This window comes from Anolis carolinensis, chromosome 1 (assembly GCF_035594765.1).
Source record: "Anolis carolinensis isolate JA03-04 chromosome 1, rAnoCar3.1.pri, whole genome shotgun sequence".
Lineage (NCBI taxonomy): Eukaryota > Metazoa > Chordata > Lepidosauria > Squamata > Dactyloidae > Anolis > Anolis carolinensis.
In genome coordinates this window covers 310,410,136-310,421,146 of record NC_085841.1, presented here as the reverse complement: position 1 = coordinate 310,421,146, position 11,011 = coordinate 310,410,136, and the positions used below count along the sequence as shown (strand labels likewise).

Genomic DNA, 11,011 nt, shown 5'->3' with positions numbered 1-11,011 from the left:
ATCCAAACCAGGTCTCCCTGATTATTATACCAGGCATCCTTAAACTGCGTCCTTCCGCTCTTTGGGCCTCCAGTTCCCATAAGCCAGGCATGGGCAAACTGAACAAGAATCAACTGTAGGGCGTAAGAAGCATCAAGGGAGTATTTCCAAACCTCACTTATACAATAATGATTATAGGAAACACACATAATAATAATAATAATAATAATAATAATAATAATAATAATAATAATCATCATCATCATCATCATCATCATCATCATCATCATCATCATCATCTTTATTTTTATATCCCGCCCCATCTCCCCGAAGGGACTCGGGGCAGCGCACAACAGGGACAAGCTCGAAACAACGACACAACATATTTGACAAACACTTAAAACATTCCAACGATACACAAAATAAAATAATAGACAATACATTAAAATCCTAGCAGATAAAATCAGAGTAATTAAAAGCAAACCAGCGGGGACAGGTTTCATAAAGTGCTGTATCATGGAAATGAGTAACAGTGATAAAGTGCCATACGCTTTTAAAACAGAAAGAAGTATTCTAATGACAGCTCTATTGGGCCTATTCATTCAAACCCGCTCTGGAACAACCATGTTTTCAATTCCCGGCGGAAAATGGGCAGGGAAGGAGCTAACCTGATCTCCTTAGGGAGAGAGTTCCAGAGCCAGGGGGCCACTGCCCAGAAGGCCCTCTCCCTCGTCCCCACCAGCCGCATTTGAGACAAAGGCGGGAGCGAGAGGAGCGCCTCCCCGGATTATCTTAGGGTTCGTGTTGGTTCGTAGGAGAGGAGGCAATCACGGAGATAGGCAGGTCCTGAACCGTTTAAGGCTTTAAATATATAATCTTACAAGGGCCAGGTTTAAGCCAGGCATGGGCAAACTTCGACCTTCCCGGTGTTTTGGACTTCCTAACAGCTGGTAGGAGTTGTGGGAATTGGAGTGCAAAGCACCTGGAGGGCCCAAATTTGCCCACACCTGCCACGAGCCCTAGCCAGCTTGTTCAATGGTCAGGAATTCTAGGAGCAGGAGGCCCGAACAGCTGGAGTTTGAAGTGTTGTGGAAGGCGTTCATGGCAGGAATCACTGGGTTGCTGAGTTTTCCGGGCTGTATGGCCATGTTCCTGACGTTTTGCCCACATCTATGGCAGGCATCCCTAGAGATTGTGAGGTCTGTTGGCAACTAGGCAGGGAAGGTTTATATATCTGTGGAATGTCCAGGGTGGGAGAAAAAACTCTTGTCTGTTTGAGGTAGGTGTGAATGTTTCAATTGGCTACCTTGATTAGCACTGAATAACCTTTCAGCTTCAAGGTCTGGCTGCTTCCTGCCCGGGAGAATCCTTTGAGATGTTAGCTGGCCCTGATAGATTCATGTCTAGAATTCCTGTTTTCTGAGTGTTGTTCTTTATTTATAATCCAGTTCAAAGCAGATAATCTAGATAATTTGCTTTTGTAATCTGAATTATAAGGCAGTGTAGATCCAGCCTCAAACACTGATTCCAGACTGATGGCAATTCAATGCAGTGATTTCCAAACTCAAGTGCTCCAAGGGTTTTGGATTTCAGTTCCCAGAAGCCTCAGCTGTCTCAGACCATGACTAGAGATTCTGGGAGCTAGAGTCCAGAGCACCTGGAAGATCAGAGTTTAGGAAACACTGTTCTGACACCACTTTAACTGCCACTCGATGCTATGGAATCGTGGCAGTTGTAGTTTGGTGAGGCACTAGCACTCCACATCTATTGAGTGACTATTTTTGTGTTCAGACTACAGAAGAAGCAAAGGAGCATTGAATAATGTTGATTTTAATTACAAACTGTAATAAATTACAAAGAAATTACATTTTAATCATTACTTCATGAAAGCACAAAGCAGAGCTAAACTGGAGAGCACTAACTTGAATTTGCAAATGTTTTGAAGTTAAAAGTAAAATGGCTATGTCTGGTTACTTTTGAAACCTGACAGTTAACAGCATATTAAACATTATATAAAGGCTGATAAAATGTTAATCTTCCCTCCCAAAAAGGAGGAAAAGAGGGTATACCTCATTCATTTAAATTTTGTACAACCCAAATAAACGGGTTAGTTTATACCCAAATTCACTCTACAACTTGATTTGAGGAATTAAACTGCAACTGTTACTTTGTGTGAAAGGCAAAAAGAAAAACAAGCAAAACAAAGAACCAATCCGTCTTATGTATATTATAAGCTAACACAACTTTTCACCTTGGCATTGCAACTAAGCCATCTTGCAATTCTTCCCAGAAGCGACTGTAATCTCTTCTGTTGATGTTATACAGTTCTCAGTCTCCTGAGCATCAATAAAAACAAGAAGTTTAAGGTGGCGAGGGGGGAGGGGGAGTATTGGTCCCTTCCCATCAGTCTCCCTCCACAAGCTTACACTTCACACATGCCAACTTTATTTCATTGACCTCTTGCTTAGCAGAATATACAGCCTTCTTGCAAACGTCTTGAAACACATATCTCAGGACCAAAGCTCTCACAACCTGCTTTCTTTTACACCTTGTTCACCACCAAGGTGCTTGTGGAAGAAAGCCTGAATCTGCTGCCAAGCATCCACTTGTGCTGCTGCATGAGCCTTGGGCTCTCCTCCCCACATCACAGGGTGACCCACCAAGAAATGCATGGAAACTGGGCAGTAGGGCATATAAGGTGGCTCAATGTAATGTCCTGCTCCAGGATAGCAGATTATCTCTGGTTTTAATTTCCCATGAGCCTGCAAACGTTTAGAGCCTTCATTTGCATAGAATTCACTCTTCCAGTTATGATCATCCTGGCCTACAATGAAAAGAAAGCGTCCCTCAGCCCTCTCCAGTGGAATAAAGCTTTTGCACCCTTCACCCTCAAGTGGATTGTCCAGAACATCAATAATGTCAAAAACCCCAGCGCTGTCAATTTTGGCTCGTTTTGCGTCAATGCCAATAGGAGGAATCGTGATGTCCTTGTAGTGGAGGGCTGCACCAACATTGACTACAGAGCCATTAACTGTGACTATAGCTATTATACCCTTTAAGAAAGAAGCCATGGAGATGCAGAGATCACCTGCTTTGGAGTGTCCAAGCAGCCCAATTCCCGGGCCTTTGACCTGAAGGAGCAAAAAGAAAATGAGAGAAAAGGAAATCAAAAGTAATACTGGAAGAGCTGTGCAAATGCTGCTCAGATGTCTGATGATTACACTGTTGTTCATCCCTAGTTGGGCTAGACAGTTAAGCAGATTCACTGGCATTTGTGTATGGCTTTTATCACAGCAACTACCCAAGCTTTCCTTGCTTTCTCACCTCCCCCATTGCAAAGATATGGGTTATTGTAACTCTCAATATCATTCTACATCAGGAGTTCAGCACAAAGAAGGAAGTTCAAAATATAAGAGCAAGATAAGGAATCTTGCAACTATTATAGTTCAGCATGAATCAATAATCCAAATCATTCAGAATAGTAATGTGAAACCAGCCACTGCAGTTATTGCTTCATGGCAGTGGGAGCTGGTTACTACCTTGACAGTAAGGCTATATATTCAGGTTTTAGTCTGAAGTTTCACATGGTTATCCAAGGTCTGGAAGCATTTTGGGGGATATGTTGACAGGGGAGACCCAGCCACCACTTACATGGGTTTCTGAAATAGTGTCAAAACAAGCTATCATATCTGATGGGAAGCCTCCTCTACAGAAGCCCCCTGACAGAGCATTCTTTCTGAACAATATTATCTGGCTATCAAAACCATGTAACAGTGGGAGGTACAGTAGACTCTCACTTATCCAACACTTGCTTATCCAACGTTCTGGATTATCCAACGCATTTTTGTAGTCAATGTTTTTAATACATCATGATATTTTGATGCTAAATTCATAAATTCAGTAATTACTACATAGCATTACTGCGTATTGAACTACTTTTTCTGTTAAATTAGTTGTATAACATGATGTTTTGGTGCTTAATTTGTAAAATCATAACCTAATTTGATGTTTAATAGGTTTTTCCTTAATCCCTCCTTATTATCCAACATATTTGCTTCTGCTGGCCCGTTTATGTTGGATAAATGAGACTCTACTGTACTTTCTTTTCCTTCAAGTATGGAAACCTTCCCTTTGTAAAGTAATATATAATTAATGACATAATGGATATAGTCATCAGTTGACTTTTGATGAGCCCATGAATTTCATAGTGTTTTCTCAGGCAATACTTGGAGGTAGCTTTGGCTATTCCTTTCTCTGAAATATGCTGGAATCTCATCAAAATGCAAACCAGGGCTGACTCTGCTTTGCTTCAAAGATCAGAAAGGATCTGGTGCCTTTATACTTCTTCTGAAAGCATATTCTGCACCACACTGGCTTTTAAGAGCCAGAATGACCCATGCTTTCAGCCTAATTTTAAGCTGCACAAGCCCTCAGTGGGATATGGTAAATTAAGGAAAGATACTTTCTATTTTGATGAAGGTCATGTTGGAGCTTACCATTGGGTGTTTTAGCATGTAATTTACACCTTCTTCAAAATACTCCAGATGTAAATCCTTTAGTTGCTTGGGAAGATCTTCAAAGCCATAATAGGCCAATGCAAACATGGCAAGGCCACGATTGGCCAACAAACACGCTCGGTATTCAGGGAGACCTCCTCCAGTTCCATAAAGATCAATGATTCCAGGAAAGGGACCATCACCTGTAGGAGAGACAAAGAGATATTACACATGTCAAATGCAAGGACCACCATGTTATCTTATGTGGCTCATGAAACTTTCAGTGCCAGGACAATAGGTTCAAATTACAGGAATTTGTTCAAATTACATTTGAACATTGAGAAGAACTTCCTGTCTGTACACATTGTTCAACAGTGGAACTCTCTGCCTCAGAGTCTGGTGGAAGCTCCTTCCTTGGAGGCTTTTAAACAGAGGCTGGATAGTCATCTGTCAGGGTGCTTTGTGCTTTTCCTGCATGGCAGGGAGTTGGACTGGATGGCCCATTTGGTCTCTTCCGACACTTATTATTCTATGACAACACGGTTACATATACAGAGTCTTAACAATTACAAATGGTGTTCTGAAGGCAACCATAAGGCTGATGTTAAAACGAATTTGATACTCCAACTGTAGCATCTCCACCTTTGCGGGTGTTAGGAGAGCAAGGTCCTCACAATAGTGCAAAAACTGCAAATACAAATAAAATTGCAAATATTATTTTTGTCTGAGACAGCGCTTCTCTAAACAATTATAGGTCTTCCAGCATGATTCTATGGTAAACCTCTGTCAGAAGCTGACTACAGAATTGTTCTACATGCTTTTGGTTGCACGTAGAGTAGCAGCAGAGATGAAAGTAAATAAATATGTGAATGTTTCATCTGCAAAGGTGGATGGTTGACTGTTATAATGTCTTTATTTAAGAGGCTTTTAAAATCCATTATGTTAAAAGAAAAGTGTATCATGAGTTGAGCAATAAATATGACACAATACTGTCTCATTCTGGATGGACTAGACAGCAATAGTATGAAGCAATGTTAATTCCACTCTGAACAGATTGGAAGGCAAGAGCCTTTCTAAATCCAACAGACCAACAAACAAAGAACCCACAGCTTGCCTTATTTTACTGGACCTTTTACATTACCCAACTAGAGCACTATGACTACACTTTTAAGAGCTGTAGCTGCTATGGAATCCTAAGTTTTATAATTTGCTAAGAGGAACTATAGCTGAGATTTCTAAATATCTCTTTCTAAACTGACGATCCCAGAATTCCATACGATGAGAAGATAGTAGTTATAGTGGACTCGTAGTGCTGTAATTGTGTAGTTTCAACGGTAGGGAACAAGAGATATAAACAAAATGTCAGACGTACTAGCCGCATCGTTGTTAAAACTGACACAGATTTCTTAAGGATATAAGTCTTGCTATGGAATTCAAAGGAAGACACCTAAGTTACTTAGGTAAGACATTTCTACAGCTTTTTAAAAGACTTTCTTGTTACATAGTTGCATTTATATTCCATCTTTCTTCTAATTAGTTAAGGACAGAATATAATAATAATAATAATAATAATAATAATAATAATAATAATAATAATGTGTATTTATTATTTACCTCTCCTGATGCCTTGAGGAGGGATACAACAGTCAAAAACACATGAACATAAAATACATACAATAAATTACACAGATAAAAACACAAACATATATTTAAAAATTGTTCTCCTCAGCACCATAGCCTCAATGGCAGATTTACCAATAGAGTTAGTAAAGTACTGTTTAAGACCATAAATGCGAAATAATAATAAAATTACTACATAACATTGACAATAACATACACCCTTTAATACACCTCTGGGGCCGCTTAAATTTGACAGTTTGGAGCCCCAGCATATTTTAGTCTAGCCTTTGTTATTCTTACAAGAATCTGAATGGTGGATCAACCTAACAGGAATAAAAGGCCTATCAGACAATGAGTACAGATAGGTTCAAGGATTGTAGGGCACATCAGGTTGGTTTAACCTCTGCTTTTAAAACTGGATGACCAGGTCGTGAAAGGATGCTTGCCTACCAGCTGTTAGGAATTATGGGAGTTGGAATCCAAAACACCTGGAGGAACGAAGTTTGCCCTTGTCTGGTCTAACTCCAATCAGATGCATAGTTTTGGATAGAATAGGGAACAGGTACATTTCTTAAGTCTAAGTTAGGCATGGGCAAACTTTGGCCTTCCAAGTGTTTTGGATTTCAATTCCTAACAGCATTGGGAAGGGTGAACACCCCCCGTGGTATTTGTTTTGATGCCCGTGGGCATGTTCAGAAGACTTCACCTCACTTCCTCAAGGGAAATAGCCAGCAATGAAAGGACCAAGGGCCTATCCCTTGTTTGGGTATCTGCCAGCACGCCAATGCCTTAAATCAAGAAATAGTTTTCTAAGATCTACAGAGACATGTGCAGGAACACTGCAGCAAGCAAGAGTCCAAAAGTGGCAGGCTAAAACCCAAAACCTCAATCAGTGGCTGACGTTGGATGACAGACTCCCTTCTGGGCACAGAGAATACTGGATAACTTGGAAGGCTCTGAACAGACTGTCCTCTGACACCACAAGATGCAGAGCCAGCCTTAAGAAATGGGGCTACAAAGTGGAGTCCACAACATGTGAGTGTGGAGAAGAGCAAACCACAAACAACCTATTTCAATGCAGCCTGAGCCCTGCCACATGCAGTATGGTGGACCTTCTTACAGCAACATCAGGGGCACTCCAAGTGGCCAGCCACTGGTCAAAGTATAATGCCAAGTTGATGTTTTTTTTTTAACTTTGTGTTTTCAAATACATTACTACTTCTACCCTCAGTTCGCTTCTGACACAATAACTATAAATACTTCACTTCCTGTCCCCGGGAGAATGAGAGAAAACGTGAAAATTTGCACAACAACTCCAAGGCGGGCTTCAAGGCCCGGGCCTCACCGGGCGGGAGGAAGAGGGTGCCTCGGAGGGCGCCTTCCCTGACGGGGATGCGGCGAGTCCCTTCTCCCAGGAAGGCCCTCTCGTGGGCGGCGTGGGCGAGGAGCGGGCCCGGGGCCTCGGCGGGCCCTCCGCCGCGCACGTCTACTTTCAGCACGAAAGGCCTCCGCACGTCGCGCTTCACCAGGCGCCGCATGGGCTTCCGCAGCGACCAGAGCAGGCCCATTGGCTCCAGGCCCGAGAAGCTCCCGCCCTCGCCCTCCAGCGCCGGGGAGCGGCTGACATCCAGGCGGCCCTCGGCGTCGGCACGGTAGAAGGCCCGCGCCTCAAAAAGCTCCTGCCGCTCGTCCTCCAGCGAGGCCTCGAGGGTCACCTCCTGCCCCGGAGGCAGGCCTTCCACCGAGAGGTGGAGGGGCTCGTCGAAGAGGCTGCGGCCGGAGGGGGAGAAGAGGATGCGGGGCGCCTCCATGGAGGAGCTGAAACGGGACAGAAACAAGGCCGACAGACGCTTCAGGCCGAGAAGCCTGGGCCCGAAGCAGGGCTTCAGGGGACTCCAGCAAGCTGGAAACATCCTCTACTTCACATCCAACAGCAGCACATATTGGCTTCTGGAGGAGGAGGGCAGGGATTCCACGCCCACCTGGAAATGGGCCTTCCTTGGCATTATGCTAAATGTCCTTTGACCAGAAACTGACTACTTGGGAGTGCCTCTGGTGTCTGTACGAAGGTCCTCCATTGTGCATGTGGCCGGGCTCAGGCTGCATCACAGTAAGTGGTCTGTGGTTTGCTCTTCTCCACACTTGCATGTCCTGGACTCCACTTTGTAGCCCCATTTCTTAACGTTGGCTCTGCAGCTCGTGGTGCCAGAGAACAGTCTGTTCAGAGCCTTCAAAGCCACCCAGTCTTCTGTGTGCCCAGGAGGGAGTTTTTCATCTTGTCTCAGCCACTGATTGAGGTCCTGGGTTTGAGCCTGCCACTTTTGGACTCTCGCTTGGTGAGGTGTTCCTGCAAGTACACCTTGCAGGTATTCCTGCAAGTACATATTCCAGCAAGCTGTTTCTTGATTTAAGTCGGGGGTTTTTCGTGTCAGGAGCAACCGGAGTTGCTTCTGGAGTGAGAGAATTGACTGTCTGCAAGGACGTTACCCAGGGGACGCCCGGATATTTTGATGTTTTATCATCCTTGTGGGAGGCTTCTCTCATGTCCCCGCATGGAGCTGGAGCTAAAAGAGGGAGCTCATCCGCGCTCTCCCCGGGTGGGATTCGAACCTGGCAGCTTTCAGGTCAGCAACCCAACCTTCAAGTCACGAGGCTTTTATCCCCTAGGCCATCGGAGGCTCCATATTTAAGTCGTTGGCATGCTAGCTGAGGATGGACTGCGCCGGGGCTGTGGCGCAGATGGGAGAGCAAACCAGTTGCAATTAACTGCAATGAATCACTGACCAGGAGGTCATAAGTTCGAGGCCTGCTCGGAGCTATGTTTTTCTTGTCTTTGTTGTATGTTAAAAAGGCATTGAATGTTTGCCCATATGTGTAATGTGATCCGCCCTGAGTCCCCTTCGGGGTGAGAAGGGCGGAATATAAATGCTGTAAATAAATAAATAAATAAATAAATAATGATAATTCATTTTTATTTATATCCTGCTTTTCTCTATAAAGTGGACCCAAAGCAGCTAACAACATTATATAAAATACAATACAAAACAATATGTATATATATATGTAAAATAATAATCTATAAAGACAATTTTACAATAATAAATAAACATATTTAAAAACATTTGTCTAATGTAGTTATTGCAGGCAACTCAACAAGACAGGTGGTAATGTTAGCGCAACTCAATAAAAGTTAGCCTTCCTGTCATTACAGCTAAGTGCCTTTTTCAAAAGCTTGTGCGAACAGAAAGGTTTTTAGCTGCTTTTTAAAGGATGTCAGGGAGTTGGCTGTTTTAACCTCCTTGGGGGGGGGGTTCAAAGAGTTGGCGCGGCCACCAAGAAGGCCCTTTCTCTCGTCACTGCCAACCACATTTACGATGGTGGCAGAAACGAGGGAAGGGCTTTGCTATAAGATCTTAATGTTCAGGCAGGTTGGTATGAAGAGAAGCGGTCAGATAGGTAAGTAGGACCTGGCAATGCCTTGGTCCTTTCATTGCTGGCTGGTACTACCCAACAAATATCAGGTAGTGCAATTCCGGCCAAAAAACAGTATAATTTCTCCAGCGGAGTTGGGCATAGGCATCCTGTGATAATGCGGAATGTCTTATTAAGAGCCATATCCACTGTTTTAACATGGTGAGATGTATTCCATACTGGGCATGTGTACTCGGCAACAGAGTAGCAAAATGCAAGGGCTTCCCATTAAAAACTATAAACATGTTATTAATGGATGAGACTTTATTTCTATTCCACCCTATCTCCCCAGTAGGGACTTAGGGTGGCTTACAACATATAGAGAGGCAGACATTCAATGCCGTACAAAACAACATAAACCAAAAATTAAAACCCAATTTACATTCACACAAGCAACAAAAACAATCGGACAATTGAATCATTATTTTTATTACAGGCAGTCCCTGAGGTCGCTTCCAAACAGGCTTACCTGTCCTGAAAGAGTTATCGGGAGGAAAAGGTGTCTCCACTAACGCTTTTTCGCCCATCCTTGTTTCCACAACAAGCCTATGTTTTTCGTTTTTTTCAATTTTTCACCTCACCTGTATATCTGTGTGTGTGTGTGTGTGTGTATGGCAGGAATGAGACTTTAAAATGTACCTGTTCTGATTTACATACAAATTCAACTTAATAACAAACCTGCAGAACCTATCTTGTTCATAACTTGGGGACTGTCTGTACTATTACTATTGTTATTATTAGCTTTATTTATATCCCATCTTTCTCCATGTAGGGACTCAAGGCAGTTAACAACCCCACGGCCTCATAACAATTTAAAACAAAACAAATATAGAAATTGAAAAACCACATTTAAATAATACTGTGTGGATATAAAATTGTAATCCAATTAAAATACAATAAATACAATCAAAATTACAGGCAGTCACCTGTAATGAACAAGATTCTGTAGGTTTGTTCTTAAGTTGAATTTGTATGTAAGTCAGAACAAGTACATTTTTAAGTGTAACTCCAGCCAAATATATATACGCTTTGGATAGCATAGGGAAGGGTTAACACCCCTGTGGTGTTTGTTTTACTCTTAGGCCCCTGTTCAGAAGATTTCATCCACTTTCTGTCCCCGTGAGAACTGCATTTTTCAAAAATTTGGCTTGCTGTGAAAACAAGGATTGATGATACGGCTTCAGCTGAGATGCCTTTCCCCCAAAACTCTTAGGTATTTCTCTTCCAAGGAGCAGATTTCTCTCACCTTCTGTTATCTCATCTCCATTCTTAACTGGGAGTCATTTGTAAGTCGGATGTTTGTAAGTTGGGTGTTCAAATTATCATCCTTGTGCAGCAATGCATTGTTTACATTGTTGAAGTATATAATTGCAAACCTTGCTTAAATTTCCTCTTTTAATTTTGTGGCATTTCTCTACTATTGTACTCTTTAAGCCTATTAAGAA

The 11,011-nt window shown here is 42.6% G+C and overlaps 1 protein-coding gene across 2 annotated transcripts; it reads right to left on the bottom strand.

Moving 5' to 3' along the window:
* Positions 1 to 1,791: 1,791 nt before the first annotated feature.
* Positions 1,792 to 9,146, bottom strand: LOC100557659 (acyl-coenzyme A thioesterase 1). 2 transcript variants are annotated; one of them, XM_062968115.1, is made up of 4 exons: positions 7,441 to 9,146; positions 4,476 to 4,678; positions 3,068 to 3,110; positions 1,792 to 2,315 (listed from the first exon to the last, which is right to left on the bottom strand). In XM_062968115.1, exons 1-4 carry the CDS (start codon positions 8,006 to 8,008, stop codon positions 2,308 to 2,310), a joined length of 822 nt encoding a protein of 273 aa, XP_062824185.1. In that variant the 5' UTR covers positions 8,009 to 9,146; the 3' UTR covers positions 1,792 to 2,307. The 2 variants fall into 2 exon arrangements, with proteins under 2 accessions (XP_062824185.1, XP_003214598.3); XM_003214550.4 differs by having other exon boundaries at positions 1,792 to 3,110; positions 7,441 to 9,131.
* Positions 9,147 to 11,011: the final 1,865 nt, after the last annotated feature.